The sequence below is a fragment of the Mobula hypostoma genome, chromosome 4, assembly GCF_963921235.1.
Source record: "Mobula hypostoma chromosome 4, sMobHyp1.1, whole genome shotgun sequence".
NCBI lineage: Eukaryota > Metazoa > Chordata > Chondrichthyes > Myliobatiformes > Myliobatidae > Mobula > Mobula hypostoma.
The window spans coordinates 158,601,884-158,624,422 of NC_086100.1; the positions used below are offsets into that span (position 1 = coordinate 158,601,884).

The 22,539-nt window shown below is 39.6% G+C and overlaps 1 protein-coding gene across 2 annotated transcripts in view; it reads left to right on the plus strand.

Moving 5' to 3' along the window:
* tbck (TBC1 domain containing kinase) overlaps positions 1–22,539 on the plus strand; it is a 248,987-nt gene that overhangs the window by 119,946 nt on the left and 106,502 nt on the right. For both annotated transcript variants that reach the window (XM_063046811.1, XM_063046812.1), the window contains one exon: positions 10,959–11,044. In XM_063046811.1, coding sequence (XP_062902881.1) covers positions 10,959–11,044 — 86 coding nt within the window. The remainder of the gene's footprint in view (positions 1–10,958; positions 11,045–22,539) is intronic.

Here is a 22,539-nt window from a genome sequence, read left to right on the forward strand (position 1 = left end):
CAGGTGTAATCCATCCCCTTTGTACAGGTCACCTCTGTCCCAGAAAAGGTTCTAATTAACCAAGAACCTGAATCCTTGCCTCCTGCACCAGTTCCTCGGCTACTCATTTATCTGTACTATCATCTTTTTCCAGCTGGCTATCTTGGTATTACGTATCTTAATGGTTTATAGGGATGAAGGAAATTGGAAAAACAAAACAAAAATCCCTAAGGGGAGGAACACTCAAATGTGTACATATTAAAAGTAAGGCATTGATTAGTTAGTGAGTCAGCAAGTATAGGGTGATGGGGAAATGGGATGATGAGACTTCAAGTTATAAAGAGCAGAATGAGGAAAGACAGACAGATGTCCATTAGAATAGTCAAGCTTGGAAGTAGCAATGGCGTGGATGAAGGCTTCAGGGGCAGAAGAACATTAGAAAATTCTAGTGTTTCTACATAGGTGGAAATAGGAGATATTTAATTCTTTGCTTACTCCACAGTACAAAGACAAACCTAATATGCACTCTGTGTTATATGAATCCTGTAAATTTTCCTCAACCTGTAAAGATTAGTTGCAGTAGCTGACACAATTGATTTTTAAGGCATATTGTAAACATTGGAAATATCCTTTGCTTGGTTCTTTACCATTAAGTATCACTATTTATTTTATTTTTATTTAGAGCTACGGTATGTTAACAGGCCCTTCCGGACCATTAAGTATGTGCCGCCCAATTACACCCATGTGACCAATTAACTATTACCCCATACGATTTTGGAGTGTGGGAGGAAACTTTACGCAGTCATGGGGAGAACGTGCAAACTCTTTACAGACAGCAAGGGTCACTGGCACTGCAGAGCATTGCGATAACCTTTACAATACCGTGCCGCCCCTACATTTGGTACCTAAACGTCTCCAGAACTGGTTGATAGATTTCTGATGAAGAGTGTTAGGAATCTGCTAAGTTTGTAGTCTGGCTGCTGTGAAACCTTGGGAATGATTTCAACACAGATGTAAGGCCAATGGTGGTTTTGTTGGACTTTCTGCATGCTACTTTAAACACTGATGTTTGAATAATATACAATATTGATTCTTTTCATCATTATATTTACAGATAAGCCTTTCCAAATTCTTAACATGTTCTTTATATTTTTGAATTTTGTATATATAATAATCAAATAATATCTTGAAAGGATTCTGTTTTGCAATTTTAACTGATTTTCAACCCTTCCTGTCTCATCTCATAAAACTGTAAAAATGGAAATTGGAGTGGACATTCACAATTGATATTATCTTAAGTTCAGCCAGCCTGTTTCTCATTGCTCCTTTTATGAGCCTGTAGTATAAAACCAACTCATGTCAGTTCTGTGTTATAGAGAATTCCTATGATATGCACTAGAAGTATCAATCCCTATTCTTGGACCATGCAATTAAAGATTTAATCTTTCTGTCAGAATGACTCCAAATCCTACAGATTTAATAATGTCCTCTCTTGTTCTTCTAAACACTAGAGGGCGTAGGGCCTCTGAAGATGTCCCCTCATCCCAGAGTTCACTGATGTACTGCCTTGAAAGCAAATTCATTTTTCCTTAATTTAGGAGACCTAAATTGTGTGCACTACTCCAGCTGTGGTCTCATTATAGATTTGCACACTTCCAATATTTTTTCTTACTCTTGTGCTACATCTTCCTTGCAATGAAGCCAACATGTCAATAATTTAATATATTTCATGCTTCTAAGTTTACATACAACTTACAGATTTATCTCTAGAATACATATTGCTTCCAAAAGCTTAATTTTAAACCCAGTCCTGCACTTTTTCAAATTTAAACTCTATGTTTGCTCTGTTGAAGAATAATCTCCCAAGGGGGAATTTTACTCAAATAGATCTTAGGTCAAAGGACTAGCCTAGGTAAACACAGTTTCTAATTCTTGGTGTTAAAAATTATGTGAATTTCCACATTGGGAGCAATGTCTTTGAAAAGGTCAGAAAACAGAAAATGCAGGATAGTGTTTCTTCAGGACTGAGAAAATTAAGAACATCGGATTATTTAAACTTTTGAAAAGAGAATGATGAAAGGAGAGAGCAAAGGAAATGTCTGTGAGAAGGAGGAGATCAACAGAAAATGGATGAAGCAGGTTGGTAAGGGTACCGAAAGCTTGTTTATCCCTGCTAAGCTGTCTGGAGGGGATGTAAATGAAGAGCAGAGGATAAAAACCCTTAGAACAACAAGAGACAATACCACAACTGCTGGACATCTTGGAAAAAATGCTGGAAACACTGAAAGAGACTCTCTAATTTTCCATTCCATTCCTACTTTGACCTCATTCTTCGGCCTCTTACACTGTTTGAATGAAATCCAGCTAAGCTCAAGGTACTGCATCTCAGCTTCTGTGAGGACACATTACAGTCTTGAGGGGCCATCAATGAATTTAATGGTTTCGGGTAAGCAACTTTTCCAGCTCATGTCAGAACTGACAATTTCTGGTGATGGAGTAGAGAATGCTGGGAGTAGTTGGCAAATTAGCTGGTATCTTTAGGAAGGGAAAGTCGAAAGAGAACACACCAGTCCTCTTCGAGAGATCAGCAGTAGAATGGGTGAACAGTTTTAAGTTCCTGGGTGTCAATAGCTCTGAAAATCTATCCTGGGACCAACATATCACAGTTGCAAAGAAGGCACAACAGTGGCTATATTTCATTAGGAACTTGAGAATATTTGGTATGTCACCAAAGACTCTGGCAAATTTCTACAGAGGTACCGTGGAGAGCACCCTTACTGGTTGTGTCACCATCGGTGTGGTGGGGTCACTGCACAGAATCAGAGAACGCTGCAAAAAGTTGCAAACTCAGACAGCTCCATTGTGGGCACTTATCTCCCCAGCATCCAGGACACCTTCAAAAGGCAGTATCCATCATTAAGAACACCCATCTCTCAGGATATACCCTCTTCCCATTGCAACCAATAATGAAGAAGTACAGGATCCTGAAGACACATAGTCAATGTTTTAGAAACGGTTTCTTCCCCTCCATCATCAGTTTCCTGAATAGACAACAAACCAGTGTACAGTATCTCACATTTTTTCCTTTTTTTTTGGCTTCTTTTTATTTCCTTCTGCACAATAAATATATGCACAAATTGTACATCCAATTTGTGGTTTCTATTATTATTATTATGTATGACTGCTGCTGCAAAACAACACTTTTCACACATATGCTAGTGATATTAAACCTGATTCCGATCTGTGGTGGGGCAGAAGCAGGGTTTGCATTTTAGCTCACTGATCTCTCATGCTGGTGTATCTTTTCCCACAGCAGACTAAAAATATGTATCGTTTCTTGTAACAACAAACTATTTTGATAGGATGCTCCTTATTTGTCACGTTTACAAGAGTTTGTGGAATACTGGAACGTTCTCCCCAACCACCCTATACTTTCCAAGACAGTTCAAGTTCCACATTTATTCTTGCCATGGGCATACATTAACTTGGTACAGGTCAACCTTCACTAATCCGGCACCATTGGGACCTGAGGAGTGCCGGATTAGGGAAAATGCCGAATAACAGAAGGATCACATTAAGCAATAGCTAACCGCCTCAACGTACCTTTAAAATATCATGTAAATCAGTACAAGTTAGATAATAATGAAACAGAAATATTAAATGAGTAGCAAGTGAAATTTTAATAAAGTAATATACTGTACAGGCACAGATAAAATAAAGAGTACAGGTAAGTATACAGGAATTAATTTATACAGAACAGTTGAGCACTTCCACTTCTAAAATGAGACGTTTAATATACCTTCAGGCAAAGTCACATGTCTGCAAGTGTGGGGTTGTCAGGATCATCAACATCTTCATCTTGAAAAATGAGTGAAGCATCAGGAGCTGGTGCCGAAACTGGCACAACAGCTTCTTCAAGAACTGTTGATGTTGGTGGCAGCACATCTGGGTGAGCAGAAGTTGATGGCATTGGATTTTGAAGTGTTAGCTCCCCTGTGGCACTTTTTCTAGCAATTTTTTTGAACATATCTTCATATATTTTGGTCTCTCTCTGATTAGCTTATACTGCAGCATATAAACACTCATTATTTCTTGCTCAGTTATAAAACATCGATGCTCTAATCCTTTCAGCAATTCACCTGTCAACTTAATTAGCCTGTCAATAGAAAGTCTCTCTGCTAGCAAAGTCACACGATTTCTCGATGCCTTATACCCTGTTGGCGATTCTGCATCTGCTGTTGTTAGTGTTCTTCTTGGTGTACATCTCCAATACAAAGCAGTCTCATCAGCATTGTACACCTGTTTGGGGCTTAATTTTTCATTGGAGACTAACTTGGCGAACTCATCAACAAACTCTGCTGCTGCTTCTTGTCTGCTGAACGTTTTTCACCACATACTGCACGAAACTGTGAGCCATGACACTGCTTGCACCGATGAAGCCAGCCTTCACTATAGTCACACTCATAATCTAGTCCTAGTTCTTCATGAAACACTTTTGCTTGTTCCTTCACCATATCTCCAGATAGTTCAACACCTTCACTTACATGAAGATTAATCCACATTATCAGCACGTTATCTAGTTCCGGACTTCTTCCGTCTTTCATTGTTTTTCTGTCGCACATCTGTTTCCTTGAGCCACTATCAGCAAAAAAGTGTAGCAGTTTTTCTTTCTGTTTCTTTATATCGTACACTGTGGAAGAGCCAATGTGGTAACACTCGCACAAGCTTTACACTGATACAGCACTGTACAGTTTTTTCAAGAGTTCAACCTTATCTTTAATGGATAATGTGCGGTGTTTTCGCTTGACAGCACGAGGTGCATTTCCTTTACTCAGTGGGGCCATAATTGGGGCTAAAAAAGAGCCAACGATATTAATAAATGCAGGAAAACAAGCAGGAATTGCCTGTCTGTGCTTACAAGAGCGCGCCAACATGTGAACAGATCTAGCGCAACCAAAACAATGTGCAGCAGATTGGTACGGTGGCCCAGGCAATTTGAAATTTCAGTTGTGCAGAAAGTTTGAAATCAGTGCCGGATTATCAAAGGAACCGGATTACAGGTGGTCGGATTAGAGAAGGCAGACTGTGTAAAGAGCCACAAAAATTAGACTTTTGCAGCAGTATTACAGTAAGTTACAGTAAACTTAAATTGACATAAATTATATATAACTTACACTTACATAAAAATAAACATTAAGATGAGGATAATGATGTGTTACAAGATTGAGGGAAAAAAAGAATTATGTCCAGAGGTAGTGTTATGATTTTGAGGTCCGTTCAGGTTCCTGTACCTGTTGCCAGTATTGAGAAAAGTGGATGGTATGGATGGTGGAAGGAATAGTTTCTGATGATGGATAAAGCTTTCCTGAAAGATCACCTCTTGTTCTCTATGGTAGGAACAGCTGAAAAGAAGATGGAACTGACTGTGTGTTCTTGCGCATTGGAGTTTTCATACCAGGCCGTGACGCAATCAGAGTGCTTTCCACTGTACATCTGTTGAAGTTATTGACATCTACTAAGTATGAGAACCAGTTAAAAATTTCAAGATTAAGGCTAATAGATTTTTTGATATACTGGAACATTAATGATTTTAGAACCACAGCTAACAGATGAAGATAAGGCATGATCTAATTGAATGGTGGAGTGAATGACCTGTTCCTTTTCCTGTGTTCCCAACAATGGTCAAATTGATAAATGTTTAACTGAGTACATGATGCTATCAGATTAAATTGGATAGATTCCTTGGTTTTCCCTTTTTCAGGTCTGAGTTACTGTATACCACCATAAAATTAGATTAAATGCCATTTTCCCCCTCAGTCATAAGACTCTGAGATAATTTCCTAGCTAATGCAGAATTAAGATTTATTTCAACCTTTCAAGAGTTTTCTTAACAAAAACACTGCAGTTATATAGTTTGATCTTACAAGGAAGACATTTGAAGTGTTGTACTGTTGTAAATGGTTGTTGTGATGCATCCATGTGGTAGTGTAAGTGGGTAGTGCTTGTCGCTCTCACTTTCAGCTTCCACCACTGGCTACTAGTCTCGTGAAAAAAAGAGCTGAATGTGTAAGTCTCTCCCTGCCGGTTCATAGCCTCTGTGATGCTTCATGCAAACCTTGTATAGTGCCTCCTTGCTGGCGACACACGGAAACTGAACTCCTTTCGATTTAGGCTGAACTACAGAAGATGGGGAGGAGGTCTGGCCTCTGCACACGTAGCATGCAGGCCCACTGGAATGTGGACATGCCCTGGTGCTAGTGAACCAGGTCCCCAGCTATGGTAAATAGCCCCACTGTCTTGTGGCCAGCCTCGGGAGAGACGAAGGCTACGGGAGTAAACCCAGACAGCGAATCTGGAGTAGAGCCCCTAAGGCAGCCAAGCTGATGCCAAACATATTGCTTCATAAGCTATCCTTTGGACTACACTGGTGAGGCCAAGAGGGGGATCTTGACAACTAGGCATCTCAGGATCTCTATACTTTCTGCCCAAGTTTGTGAAGATGAGGATGATCACCCATTGTCCTTCGAGACAGATGGGTGCCAACCACTCTTGTAAGAAATGCTGCAGTTATGTTTTTTAATCAGTGGTGAGTTTTACCACTGCCTTCAATACAGCTTTGGGTCAATTGAAAGACAGTGTATTTAAAGATCAGGACTTCAGCATGGCACAAAAGTTATGTTCTATTAGACGCCAGTAATCCTTAACCTCTTATAGCTTCAGAGGCCAGAAATACCTATGGCAGGCATCTCAAGACTCTACAGAAATACCACCAATGCTCTCGGCAAAATCTTCCAAGTTTAGGAGAAAAACAAATGAACCAATGTTGGTTACTTCTCCCAGGACAATATCTTTAGTACTGAGACCCCAATTACATTTGTTTGGTTACGCTGGGCAGACTATGCCATTCATGTGCCCCACTGACAGAGACACGAGACTGTAGATACTTGAATACTTACAAAAAAACAAACTATTGAAGAAATGGGGCAGTACCAATGTTCCCTCATGGTGTGTGTGTGTGTGTGTGTGTGTGTACCAATGTTCCCTCGTGGTGTGTGTGTGTGTGTGTGTACCAATGTTCCCTCGTGGTGTGTGTGTGTGTGTGTGTGTGTGTGTACCAATGTTCCCTCATGGTGTGTGTGTGTGCGTGTGTGTGTGTGTGTATGAACCAATGTTCCCTCATGGTGTGTGTGTGTGTGTGTGCCAATGTTCCCTCGTGGTGTGTGTGTGTGTGTGTGTGTGTGTGTGTGTGTGTGTGTGTGTACCAATGTTCCCTCATGGTGTGTGTGTGTGTACCAATGTTCCCTCGTGGTGTGTGTGTGTGTGTGTGTACCAATGTTCCCTCGTGGTGTGTGTGTGTGTGTGTGTGTACCAATGTTCCCTCTTGGTGCGTGTGTGTGTGTGTGTGTGTGTGTGTGTGTGTGTATGTACCAATGTTCCCTCATGGTGTGTGTGTGTGTGTGCCAATGTTCCCTCGTGGTGTGTGTGTGTGTGTGTACCAATGTTCCCTCATGGTGTGTGTGTGTGTACCAATGTTCCCTCATGGTGTGTGTGTGTGTGTATACACGCATCTTTTGCTACTAGCACACAAAGGAATTTAAATTGCACAGAAAAAGTTGTCACCCTCTACCTCATTGGCATGTTAAGTATATATCATAATCCTACAGAATCACATTTTCTTTTCAGTTTTCTGATGTGGACAGTGTTGACAACATGGAGTTTGCGATGATTTGTCTGCAGATTTTAGAAATGGCTTATTAATACTTTTTTATTTTAAGAAGTAAATGCACATGTTGTTGTCACTGGGCAAAAAATTGCACAGCACATGATTTTTGCACACACTAGTCACTGCAAATTAGAGGGAACATTGGGCGGTACAGTAGAGTCGTGATTAATATCATACTATTACAGCACCAGTGACCCTGGTTCAATTCCACCACTGCCTGTAGGGATATTGTACATTCTTCTCCTAACTGCGTGGGTTTCCTCTGTGTGCTTCAGTTTCCTCCCACAATCCAACAATGTACAGGTTAGTCGGTTAGTTGGTTACGTGGGTGTAATTGGGTGGCGTGTGCTCATTGGCTCATTAGCTGAAGGGCCTGTTACCATGCTGGATTAAATAAATACAGCATGTTACCATGCTGAATAAAATAAATAAATGAAATAAACATCGTCATCAGTAAAATGAAAAGGATGGGTGACATTTTGGGTCAAGACACTTCATTTGGACTGAAAGAATAGAGGGAAGACATCAAGTTTAAAGTCTTAGGGCAATATAAGTGTTTATATGATTGGTAAATTTTCCCAGATCATACATGAAGTGATGCTTTCTCCAGAAATATTATGTAACTTGAATCCTGAGTTACAACAGACGTCGGATAAAACTGACTGTTATGGTCTTAAGTGTTTGAAATTTGTAGCAAAATCAAAGAGCATTTAACCTATCGCAATTTTGGCAGCTTTCTGAAATAACTATCAACTGAATCCCACCCACTCGTGCCACCCTTTCAGTGCTATCCCCATCCCTTGTTAAGATAGGTTTCTTTATCAAAAGTCTCTATAGCCTTTCACAGATTGTGCCAGAAGTACTTCTATCTGTGTTGTTTTACTTAATTACAGTGTGCATGAAAATAATTCTCACTGTTGTGTTTATAAATGCTGATTGCTGTATGCCTTTTAATTACTCACTCAGCAACTAATGGAAATTATTTATCCTAAAAAATAACTTCCTGGAACCAGTAATCTCATAAATCACAAAGACCAGTAATCTTTTCTGTCAGCTTTGCCTTACATGTCTGCAGTAAGTCAGTGGAAAGATTAACCTATAGAGAATGCTATTTCAATGCTATCTGAAAGGGAATATCTCCATTATGAGTTCCCTTTGTGTCAACAAATGTTGATAAAACAGACGGATGCTGGAATGTCAAATACAGCTCATTCTGATAGAATCACAAGATGGGCTTGAAATAAAAAGCAAAATGAGACCTTATCCATAATGTGCCCCTATTGCACCGTCTGAAAAGTGGTGGCTGAGATAAAGTTTCACAAGGAATGTGGAACCAGACATCATTAGATCAGGTAGCTTTTCTGTTTTCAATACCTGGAAACCCAGTCTCAACTCTGCTTCACGATGTACAAAAGCATTTGAGTATGTAGAATTTGACAGTAAAAAAATGGAATTTGTACTATCATTGCACAGGTCTGCTACCTGAATGAATGAATATGTCCTTCTCAGATATTTTTTAAAACAATCAGTGATTTTACTTCAATCTATTATTTATCGTAATTACTTTTATGTAGAAATCAATCAACTATATGCACTCAATTGCCACTTTATTAGATACCTCCTGTACTTAATGAAGTGACCACAGAGTCTATGATCATGGTCTTCTGCTGCAGTCGACCATCCACTTCAATGTTTGATGTGTTGTGTATTCGTTGATGCTCTTCTGCACATCACAGTTTTAACGTGTGGCTATTTAAGTTATTGTCACCTTCTGTCAGCTGGAACCAGTCTGGCTATTTTCCTCTGTCCTCTCTCATTAACAAGGTGCCCACAGCACTGCTGCTCACTGATGTTTTTGTTTTTTGTACCATTCTCTGTAAACCCTAGAGACGGTTGTGCATGAAAACCCCAGGAGATCAGCAGTTTCTGACAAGTTCAAACTGATTTTGAAAAGTCATATTGGGGTAGGACAAATACAGTAAATGATAGGAATGTTGATGAATTTGAAGGTAGCAACACACAGATAGAGTGGTAAAGAAGGCATATACATGCTTACCTTCATAGGTTGGGATGTGGAGAATAAAAATTGAGAGATTATGTTGCAACTTTTGAAAGGATTGGTTGGGCCATACTTGGAGTATTGTCTGCAGTTCTGGTCTCAGGGTGGGGATATCGGAGATATTTATCAAGAGCATTGCGCACGTAAGGCCCTTAACATTGTCAAGGATCCCTTCCATCTGTCCCACAATCTCTTTAATCCCCTATCAAAAGGCAGGAGGCACCGTAGCATTAGGACAAGGACTATTATGATGGGATCAGCTTCTTCCCCCAGGCCATGAGACAATTGAACTCCCTGCCATCACTCAGGTTCCATCTCTTATGAAGCGCCAGGAGCATTATACTGTTTACTTTTTAAACTCGTGTTGTAAATGCACCTTATGCTAAATGTCAGTCTTCTGGAATATGTTTTATTATTTGTTAGTTTATTTGTGGTAACATTAATTTGTTTTGTCTGTGAGTTACATGTACTATGCTGTGCACCTTGGTCTAAAGGAACATTGTTTTATTTGCGGTATACATGTATACAGTAAAATAAAATGGTGTGTGATAGGGAAATTTCATGGTGATTTTCATGATGAACAGCCCGAAGTCCACAAGATACACTCAAAAGTATTCAGAAAGTAAAATCTATGTTGTGCAGTGTCACAAACAACAGGAATTCTGCAGATGCTGGAAATTCAAGCAACACACATCAAAGTTGCTGGTGAACACAGCAGGCCAGGCAGCATCTATAGGAAGAGGCGCAGTCGACGTTTCAGGCCGAGACCCTTCGTCAGGTTAGTCCTGACGAAGGGTCTCGGCCTGAAACGTCGACTGGCGCCTCTTCCTATAGATGCTGCCTGGCCTGCTGCGTTCACCAGCAACTTTGATGTGTGTTGCTTGTGCAGTGTCACGCTTGGTTCAGAAGCCAAAAACAAGATGCCCTTGGTTTTAAAGCTGAGAATATCTCTAATTTGAATGTCAAAGAGCTGTAGTATACTGTATACTTGTGTAGTTTTCAGATTTCAGCAGGAGTTTGTTAACCTTGTAAACTTTGTGCCGTTGCCTTGGAAACTGTGCCTGGATGTTTCAAGGTCGTGCGATAGTGAACTTCCTTTCTCCTTGTGGTTATGAACATGATCAATGTTCTTTAAGGAGCAGTCTTTAATTAGATATACTATTTTTGATAATATGTTGCTTTTTTCCCTTTTTACAGAGTATCTGACGGTATTTTCCCAGATGATTGCTTTCCATGACCCAGAGTTGAGTAACCATCTTAATGAGATTGGTTTCATTCCAGATGTAAGTACTAAGGGTACTCATAAATTCTTTTCTTAAAGTCTAGTTATCTTCTAATGTGATCTCAAAAACTCGTGCATGTAAATTTGTCTGTATAGGGTTTATAAAGAGAGTGGCTTTGAAGAGCCTGTTTGTCTTTTCCCATGATGATGTGAAATAGGGAGGGTTAGGCATACATTAATGAAGGTGATGCATTTCATGCAAATGATATTCATTTAAAGGCCTGGATTGAATGTCTGTTTTGATTACACTTTGGCTCAGGACAGACTTCGTTGAGAAAAGAAGGGATCTTCCAACATGCAAATAGGATCGCAGAAAGAAATAATTCACTTTTTTAGCAGCTTATTGATATGTAGTTACTAGTAATTTTATGGGAAAATGCATCAGATATAATGCAAAATATTTGATCCCCCCAACAGCGGGGAGATATAACAAGCTAACGTGTTAGTGTGGTGAAAGAGTATGTTTCCTATAAAGCATGGCTTTTTCGAATAGTGCCATGTAATCTTCCAGATCTTATTGATGTTGTCAATTTAGTGTTGATGCATTAGGCAAGATTAACTGGTTGTGCCTGCAGTAGGTCTTGAACTTAGGACATTCTGACCTTGAGGAAAGCATATTGGATCCAGAATGTGTTGCAAAAAATGACCGAAAAATTCATGCAATTCTTACTGTTCTCTAGAGAGAAACTGTATCAAACCACATGCTGGGGACTTTGATGGAGATTCTAATTTCCTATTAGTGAATATGAAGTTGAATCATTATTAAATTTGAACTTGTACTTGAAGTTAACTTTAAATGGATGATTTCTGTTAGGATTTTAAGTTGACTTTATTTCAAATGGATTTCTTAGGATATTGCAAAAAATTTAAAAGGCATTAAAAATTTTAAGTGTTTTAATTTTTTTGAAGTTCTGTGACTTACACTATACCACTACTTCTGATTAAATCCTTCATTGATATCAATCTGTAAAGCTTAAGAGCCCACACTGCTCTTTGGTGATGAGGCCAAAATACCACACAAAGAGAAAAATTCAGAATGTTCACAGCCAATGTACCTGCTTTGAGTTCAACAGGCCACTTATCTTTACAGGACATATCTGTGTTAGGTTTTAGATTTGTATTTCCCCACAGATTTCTTCAGGTGTTCGATCACCTGTTGGAGCTGAGCAGCCGTTTTCAGAAATGTGGATATTTAACCTTCAAGGAAAGTCCTCACAATCCTGTCACTCCCTCTGATTTTCTTTATTCCTGTTACCGACAATCTTTGTAATATAAAACACTAAGCATGTTGTGTTTAAAAAAAAAACGATGATGGTCCAAACAACAAAGCAATGGGGATTACCATAAATGTATCAACAGAAACTGGTTGTGTATGTAGTTGCTCATTGCATGTTGCTGATTTAGACCTCATCCAATCCGTCAAAGTGTATAACCTCTCTTTTATTGCAAAAGCGCGTCCAACATAGTTTGGACTATGTTTGGTTCCAGTATCTAACCTTCTTCAAAAATCACTTTTGTTATTATACTTGTACACTTAATACTTCACCACGCACAGATGCTCAGCTTCCTTTTGCATCTTTCTCAAACCGTCATAGAGATATGTGAATGCAATGACATGGTTGTCAATTTAACATTGTCTGGAAGAGAGGCCAAGAAAGTTTTTGTTGCACACATGAAAGCTTTAATGCTCAGTAGTTGAAGTAGACATTGTAAGGAAAAATTCATGTTACAATTTAAAACAACATCTAGTGTTTTTTCATTAATATTCCATATGTTGTGTTGAATTAATGTATATTCTGGATTTAATTGAGCCACTATCAGTTGCCAGTCTTGCAATGCATGGTCATTTAAAGGTCTTAAGACTTCAAATATGGAAACAAAGAAAGTAGAAACAGGAGTGCAAAAGTTAGGCATAGACAAGATTGAATAATTATTATTTCTGAAAAAGAAGCTTAGTCAGTAAGTGAACAACCTATTCACCCACGTTGTGGAATATATCCACCTGCATTTCTTTAAGGCAAAGTAAGTAATTGTAGTATTATTATTCACCAGGAAAGATACATCTGAGCTGTTTTATTGTGTTTTGTGCACCCAAATGACCTTGAAATGAGCAACAAAGATCATTCTGGTGTTTGGAATCTATAAGATCTGAATGTTAAACAAGCCTTTTTTTTTGAAGGAACAAACAGGTTGTTATTCACTGATATTTAGATTTAAAAAAAAAGCTAATCTCAAAAGAAAATCAGTGGATGCAGTTTTTAAAGACAGAATTATAAATGTAAGGAGGATCAATGGATTACAAAAATACCTCCCCATTCCCTTCACAACTCCCTTCTTCAATAAAACAAAAATGCTGGAATATACACCAACTGATGATTTCATGCTCTGTTGACTATTCCTCTGAAAAGAAATAGGTGTTGATAAGGTTAGTTATGAGATGGAAGCCAATTAATATGTAAACCCATATTGAGAAATCCTCTGTAGAAAATAAGATCCTCTGACAATCTTTGAAATATCGTTGGTGAAGTTCAAGAGGTCAAACTGAAGAAAGCAGTTCGTAGCATTAGATTTATACCATGGAATTTTTACTCTGTTGTCTTCTTGGGTTTTGGAGAGAGGTGTCGATAAGGAGGAGAAGACTGAAATTCATGTGCATCCATCTACTCTGTTGTACCTCCTTTATTTTCTTCTTTGCAGAGCCTTTCTGGAGGTTAAGCTAATGGGGTGCAAGGCAAACTTAATCACCTTTCTTATCCCACTTTGTCTGTGCTGATAAACCAACAGGACAAGCAACACTGATTGGTGTTATCCAATGAAAAATTTAAATCTTTTTCCATAATTAGCATGTTTGGAATGAAGGAAAGCAAAAGGAGGTATAAAGAACATGTAAAAAAGGTTGAACAAGGTAGGAAAGGAGCTTTAGGGAAAGTAGTCAGCATCCAGGGTTTGAATGGAGAAACAAGAAGTGCTTAAAGAAGATGAAAGTATCAGAGCAGCAGGAGCAAATAATGATAAGAGTGGAGACACAAGGCACAGCTGATGCGGGAATCTCGAGCAAAAAACAAACTGCTGAACAAACTCTGTGGATCAGTTTGCATCCATTGTGAAAAATGGATGGTTAAGACCCTTTATCTGCATTGAAAGAGTAGGGGAAGGAGCAGAGTAAGAGATAGCAAACTGTAGGTGGATCCAAGTGAGGAGGGGTGATCAGTAGATGGAGGAAAGGAGAATGGAAATAGTGACAGAGACTGAGAGATGATAACGCCTGAAGATGATTGAATCTGATCAGGAAGGAAGGAAGCATTAAACCAAATAAAGGAGTTGGAATGATGAGGGTCATTTTCCCAGAGTGGCAGTTTGTCCAGTGCAGATGGTGGAATGTGCAGGTGGACACAGAGGTTTGGACATAGAGAGCAACTTTTAGTCAAAGCTAGTAATTCAGTACAATTTTATTTAATTTTATGGATTTCAAGAATGAAATAGGGAGAACTAATGAAGCGACAAGCTCATCTGAAGTAAACTTTGAATCTAGTGTGAGCTTCTACTGCTAAGGGTTTTCAATGATATTCATATGAAAACTAGGCTCATAGAGGACACTGTAGAAAAAGTCAAATTGCACAGGTAATATTTATTTGGCAATATTCATTCAAGTCACAAGAGACAGATAATATGTTAAGTGAAAAGATGTGTCAAGCATATTAAGAGAGTCACTTGTAAAGAATGTAATTAGGTATTATCGTTGTTGGTGTAGTGAATGTTGACTACATTAACTTCTCAATTTTATCCATTGGTCACATTGCAAAAACAGTAAGAAAGTAGGAGAGATTAATTTGCCCCTGATAGGCATGAATTCACACAAAAGATCTTGGTTTCATAATTCTATTTACTGGATTGATTATATTGCATCTTAAAGGACAACAATGCTAACATTTTTCCTGTGGCCCAGTCAAATCTGGAGTGAGAGAGGAGGCAACCCACAGGTCCATGAGTGACATTTAAAAAAGAAGGAACATTCATGGGCTTTTGCCATTTTTCTGGTAGTCCAATTGAATTTGGAGCAAGAGAGGAGGCAATTCACAGAACCTTGAGTGAGATTTTTAAAAAGAGCTTTCACGGGCTTTCAACATTTTTTCTGGCAGGCCAATCAAATAGCAATCCATTAGCAAGGTCAAATAAAAAGAAGGTAGGGATAAACCTTTGTTCGAATGGACCAGTGTTAGGGTGGGAGATTTTTGCTCAACAGGCTTGGGCAGGGTATGTATCTGGTAAGTTTCTTCTTCATTATTCATTCTTTGTCTATTAGAACACAGTTAGAGCAAAGAGGATGGCTCTGGGGCTGTATTGCATTCTTTGTGTGAGATGTGGGAATTCTGGGAGACTTCGGGCCTCCCGGATTAACACATCTGCACCAGGTGCACCGAGCTGCAGCTCCTCAGAGAACGTGATAAGCAACTGGAACTACGGCTCGATGACCTTCAGCTCAAACGGGAAACTGAGGAGGTGATAGATATGACCCACAGGGAGGTAGTCATCCCTAAAGTACAGGAGACAAATACCTGGGTGACTGTCAGGGAATAGGCAGCCAGTGCAGTGTACCCCTATGGCCATTCCCCTCAACAATAAGAATACTGCTTTTGATACCGTTCGTGTGGGGGGGGGGGGAGAGTGGGTGAGGAAGGTGGAGCCAGAGCGAATGCATCTCTAGCACTGAATCTGGTGCTGTGGCTCAGAAGTGAAGGGGGAGAAAAGAACTGCAGAAAAGGGGGATTCCATTTTTTAGAGGAGTAGACACGAGATTCTATGGACACAATAGAGATGCACAGTTGCCTATCAGGTGCCAGGTCACGGACGTCTCAGATCATGCCCACGGCATTCCAAAGGGAGAGGGTGAGTAGCCAGAAGTACATAATGGCATCAATGGCATTAGTAGGAAGAGGGAGGAGTACTGAAGAGAGAATTTAGGGAGCCAGTTAGAAAGCTGGACAGCAGAATCTCCAGGGTTGTAACCTCTGGATTGCTGCCTGTGCCATGTGCCAGTGAGGGTAAGAATAGGATGATTTGACTGATGAATGTGTAGCTGAGGAACTGGTGCAGTGGGCAGGGTTTCAGATTTCTGGATCATTGGGATCTCTTCTGGAGATGATATGACCTGTACCAAAGGGACAGGTTACGTTTGAACCTGAGACGGACCAATATCCTTACGGGCAGATTTGCTAGAACTTTTCAGAAGGGTTTAAATTAATTTAGGAGGGGAATGGTAAACTGAAAGAGAGGGCTGAGGATGGGGCAGTTGGTATGCGAGCAGGCGCAGTGTGTACTGAGACTGTCAGGAAGGACAGGCAGATGATAGGCAAGATTACAGTCAGTGGAATGAGGGTTGAGTTGCAGTGTAACAGGGGGACAAAATCGAAAAGGGTGATGAATACAGGACTGAAGCTGTTGTATGTCAATGCACACAGTATAAGGTATAAGGTACTTGATCTTGTAGCACAGTTAGAGATTGGCAGGGATGATATTGTGGGCATCTCTAAGTCATAGCTGAAAGAAAATTATGGTTGGGAGCTTAACATCCAAGGATACACATTGTATCGGAAGGACACGCAATTAGGCAGAGGGGGTGGCATGGCTCTGTTGGCAAAAAATGAAATCAAATCCTTAGAAAGATCAGAAGATGTAGAATTGTTGTGGTTGGAGTTAAGGAACTGCAAGGGTAAAGAGACCCTGATGAGAGTTATATACAGGCCTCCAAACAGTAGCCAGGATGTGGGCTACAAATTACAATGGGAGATAGAAAATGAATGTCAGAAGGGCAATGTTACAATAGTCATGAGGGATTTCAATATGCAAGTAGATTGGGAAAATCAGGTTAGTACTGATTTTGGATCCAAAGAGAGAAAATTTGTAGAATGCCTACGAAACGACTTTTTAGAGCAGCTTGTTGTTGTGCCCACCAGGGGATCAGCTAATCTGGATTGGATGTTGTGTAGTGAACTGGATTTGATTATGGAGTTTAAGGTAAAGGAACCCCTAGGAGACAATGATCACAATATGATAGAATTCCCCCTGCAATTTGAGAGGGAGAAGCTAAAATCAAATGTATCAGTATTACAGTGAAATAAAGACACAGAGAGGCACGAGAGAGGAGCTAGCCAAAGTTGATTGAAAGGGGGAAAAAAGCAGGGATGATGGCAGAGCAGCAATGGCAGCTGGAGTTTCTGGGAGCAATTCAGGAGACATAGGATAGATACATCTCAAAGAAGAAGTATTGTAAAGGCAGATGACACAACCTTGGCTGACAAGGAAAGTCAAAGCCAACATAAAAGCAAAAGAAAAAGCATATAATAGAGCAAAAATTAGTGGGAAGTTAGAGAATTGGTAAACTTTTAAAAGCCAACAGGAAACAACTAATGAAACCATAAGGAGGAAAAAGATGAAAAAGAAGGAAAATTAGAAAAGAAGGTAAGTTAGCCAGTAATACCAAAGAGGATACCAAAAGTTTTTTTCAGACATATGAAGAGTAAAAGAGAGGCGAGAGCAGATATCAAACCACTGGAAAGTGATTCTGGGGATGTAGTAAAGTGGGACAAGGAAATGGCAGACGAATTGAATAAGTATTTTGCGTCAGTCTTCACTGTGGAAGACAGTAGCAGTATGCCAAAATTTCGAGAGTGTCGGGGACAGAAGTGAATGCAGTTGCTATTACTAGAGAGAACTCAGATGGTCTACATCCCAGGGTTCTGAAAGAGGTAACTGAAGAAATTGTGGAGGCATTAGTAATGATCTTTAAAGAATCACTAGATTCTGGCATGGTCTGGAAGGAATGAAGAATTGCAAATGTCACTCCACTCTTCAAGAAGGGAGAGAGGCAGAAGAAAGGAAATTATAGGCCAGTTAGTCTGACAGTGATTGGGAAGTTGTTGGAGTCGATTGTTAAGGATGTGGTTTCAGTGTACATGGAGGCTATAGTCAGCAAGGTTTCCTCAAGGGAAAATCTTGCCTGTCAAATCTGTTGGAATTCTTTGAGGAAATAACAAGCAAGACAGACAAAGGAGAATCAGTGGATGTTGTGTATTTGGATCTTCAGAAGGCCTTTGATAAGGTGCCACACATAAGGTTTCTTAGCAAGATAAGAGCCCGTGATAACGGGAAATGTATGGCCATGCACTGTGGTAGAAGGAATAAAAGTGTAGAGTATTTTCTAAATGGGGAGAAAATTTAAAAAATCCAAGGTGCAAAGGTAGTTGGGAGTCCTTCTACGGAATTTCCTAAAGGTTAACTTGCAGGTTGAGACAGAGTTGAGGAAGGTAAATGCAATGTTAGCATTTGTTTCAAGAGGACTAGAATATAAAAACAAGGATCTAATACTTCGGCTTTATAAGGCACTGCTGAGGTCTCACTTGGAAAATTGTCAGCAGTTTTGGGCCCATTATCGAAGAAAGGATGTGCTGACATCGGAGAGGTTTCAAAGGAGGTTCACAAAAATCATTCTGGGAACAAAAGGCTTGTCATATGAGAAGAGTTTGATGGCTCTGGACCTGTACTTGCTAGAATTGAGAAGAATGATGGTGGATCTCAATGAAATCTATCGAATGTTGAAAGGCCTAGATAGAGTGGATGTGAAGAGTATGTTTCTATTGTGGGGGAGTCTAGTATCAGAGGGCACAACCTCAGAATAGAGGGACGTCCACTTAGAATGGAGATTAGGTGGAATTTCTTTAGCCAGAAAGTGGTGAATCTGTAGAATTTGTTTCCACAGGCAGAGGCCAGACCATTGGGAATATTTAAGGCACAGGCTGATAGATTCTTGAAAAGTCAGCGCACGAAAGGTTACGGGGAGAAGTCGGAAAATGAGTTGAACATAGAACAGTACAGCACAGTACAGGCCCTTCGGCCCACAATGTTGTGCCAACCCTTAAACCCTGCCTCCCATATAACCTCCCACCTTAAATTCCTCCATATAAGGGTAATGAATCAGCCATGATCAAAAGGTGGAGCAGACTCGATGGCAGAATGGCAAAATTCTGTTCCTGTATCATATGGTCTTATGGTCTAACATGTAACACTTTCTCAGTAATGAATTGGGATGTCTGCCCATATTGTGTGTGGGGCTTAAACCCATGACGTGAAAGTGTGGAAACAAGACTGTAGATGAAGACAATTCACCATTTAAAAACAAGACTTTAAAAATACAAAGCCAATACACTTCACCTTTCAATTAACAATTTTCATGCAGCAAAAGGTATTTTGAACTTATTAAAATCTGCTATGTAAAACTATTTGAACTTTAAATATCAGGAACTCTTTAATAATTTTACCTCTTGAGCAAGCAAGTGTTCTTTACATATATGTCTTCACTTCGAATTTTCTTTTTACACCATAAAACAATATTTACATATAATTCCTGCACCTGCCAAATACATAGATTTTATCATGAAATTGATGTCCAAATACTAATCCATTTGCAGCAAAAAGGACATCTAACCTTTCATCATGGAAACTTAACTATTGTTGTTATTATTAAATATTACGCAAGTTTGGTATGGTTCCAATTGCCATAGGTCATATTTTTTGTGTGACTAGGCCTTGGTTTAGTGTGATCTCTCTTACGTTAAGGAAAGCAGATATGTATTTTCCTCAAGTGAAATTGTCAATTCCTGAGGAGTGTATTTTTTTGTCCGTAACATTTTAGTTTTTTCAGTGGCATAGTGAAACATTAGCAAAGAGATTTTGTTCAGCTAAATATTGTTAATTGTATTGAGAGATTCTCTACAATGTCAAAAGTGATGTTGTTTAAAGGGAAAAAAAACTTGCCGCTTAGGATTGTATGTCATGTCATAGATGGGATAAAGTACAGGAGAAGATAATTACAGCGAGATAGAAACCTAACGTGATTCAATCAACGGTGCAGATGACAATGGGTGTTGATAGAAATGCCCTGGAATTTCATATCATAATCAGATTAGACAAGTGGGTTTGAATGTATTGACTATACTGGTAGATGTATGACAGGAAAGGAAATAGAGGATTCGTCATCAGACGCCTCATTCAACCAAAGCAGGACTTTTAATGCTGGCATGGATTCTATTCCATGAATTGATGCTGTAGCTATATGCAGAGACCACTGGCTATAAAGTATAGTGTTCATTAGTTATGTCATGGTTTGAATTACATACTGTCTGACTGTAAATCATATTGTATTGCAAAGACATTACTTGAACACCGAATTCCTTTTGCCCTTTGTACTTAGACTGTATATTTCTCAGACAGAGCAGACTGAATCATTTTAAAATCTATGAATATCCTCCAGGATGTTCAGAAACATGTAGAAAGCCTAATGGATCATTTTAACACTTTTCAGCTTGTCTTCATTCAGTTGATATACTGGTGACCAATAATGTGAGATGGTCTTCTGGACAGGGATATAGTACTTAGCTTTAATACATAGTTCAGTCATTCTATGGCTAATTTTAAACTAATGTGCAGCTAAAAGCCACATCTCATGGATGTGAAGTGGCAGAAGTAAATAGCTTTGATCTCTTAGTTTAGAACTTAAAATAAAAGAGCACAGGAGCAAACCCTTCAGCCCACTCTATTGGTAGTCAAATGCTGAACTAAACTAATTCCATTGTGCCAACACAATGCCCCTAAACCTCCATTCTCTGCACGTCTGCACACCTATCTGAGACCCCCTTGAACACCTCTCACATATTTACAAAGTACATATAGTCCAAGAACCCTCTGTTCATCAGTGATGTTGAGGGTCCTGTCATTAATTGTATATTCTCTCTTTATGCTTGGCCGGATTAAGCTCGATTTGCCACTTCTCCACCCATATCTGCAACTGATTTGCTGTATATCCAGCTGAATCATTTGGTAACCTTCTATGCAATCCACAGCGACACGTGTCTTTGTTTGTCCGAAAACTATCCTACCACATTTTTATCCAAATATGTGCACATGTGATGTTCTTGTTTGGTTGGCAAGTAACAGAGTATGGGTGGTCTTAGTTTACCTTCAAGCCATTTCTATTCCCTGTACCAAATTAATAGAGGACTGTAAAGTATTTAGGCATTTAGGTATTATTCACTAATGCAAGTGAAAATCAAACATCTGCAGGTGCTGGAAACCTAAAATGAAAGCAAACAAAATGCTGGAAATACTCACAAGGTTAGGTCTCACCTTGGAAAGAGAAAAGAAATAATGTTTCAGGTTGAAAACACTTCATCAGAACTGGGATGAATTTTTGCAGGGAGAATGAGAGAGGATATCTCTGATAGAGCAAAATCAGGGTAGCCATTTTTTTTTCAGGGAAGGCCTGCTAAATTATGTTCTCGAGTTCACAAAGAAGGATTTGTTCTCCTAACACATAAATGGGGAGCTGAGTGTCAACTGAGTCAAGCTTAATATTTTTGAGCAATAAACTTTGTAGACATACATCACAGAAACAGTCCCTTTGGTCCACTGAGACCACACCAAACATCAACCAACTATTTACACAAATGATGGCGCCTCTGTACACCGCCCCTTTGGTCGACATCTTCTGGCTAGAGCATGAAACCATATATTTCGCTTCTTTTATGTTCTTTACATTTGTTTTTGTCTTGAATGTGATTCTGGATCTATTGGATCCTGTGATCTGCAATTTGGAGATCATTTGAGTGTTTTAGTGCTTTGCAGTCTCTGAGAGAATTCCGGGAACCTTGTAATGAGAAAGCTGCAAGCCAATGTTCGACTTCATTTCACCAATTAGAGCTTCCATCCTTTGCTGATTAAAGCAGCAAGGGAGATTGAAACACCAGCTGCCTGCCTTTTTATTGCTGGGGGATCGCTCTGCTGCTGAAGAGGGGAGACTGCCTTTTTATCGCTGGTGAGATCGCTCTGCTACGGAGAAGGGAGGCTCCCTTTTTATCGCTCTGTTACAGAGAGGGAGAATGTTGCCCAGGTTTTCTGCGTTTTGGATGTGGACTTGGACTGTAGACTTTTTCCCCCAGTCTTCTGTTTTTTTTGCATTCTCTACTTTTTGCCCAATCTTTCTTGTTACTTTGTATGCAGGGGAGGGGGGGGGGGGTTGGGGTTCAATGTGCCTGTTCCATTTTTGTTCATTTTTCTGTGAGGAGAGGAGGAATTTAGGGTTGGTGATTGTGCTGCTTTTTTCTTTCTTGGTTTCCTGACTATCTGTATACTTTCATAATAAATAAACCTTCGAACCTTTGAAGTTCTACCCTAATCTCATTTTATCCTTTCCGCATTCCTATCAACTTTTCCCAGATTATACCACTCACCTACAACTAGGAACAATTTACGGTGGCCAGTTAACCTACAAACCTATTTCTTTATGATGTCGGAAGAAAGCAAAGAGCCTGGAGGTAACTCATCCAGCCACAGGGAGATTGTGTAGACTCCACACAGATACTTCTGAAGGCCAGGATTGAACAAAGGTCACTAGCATTGTGGGGCAGTGACTCTTGAATCATGGTCAGCGGCTAGTGAGTTGTG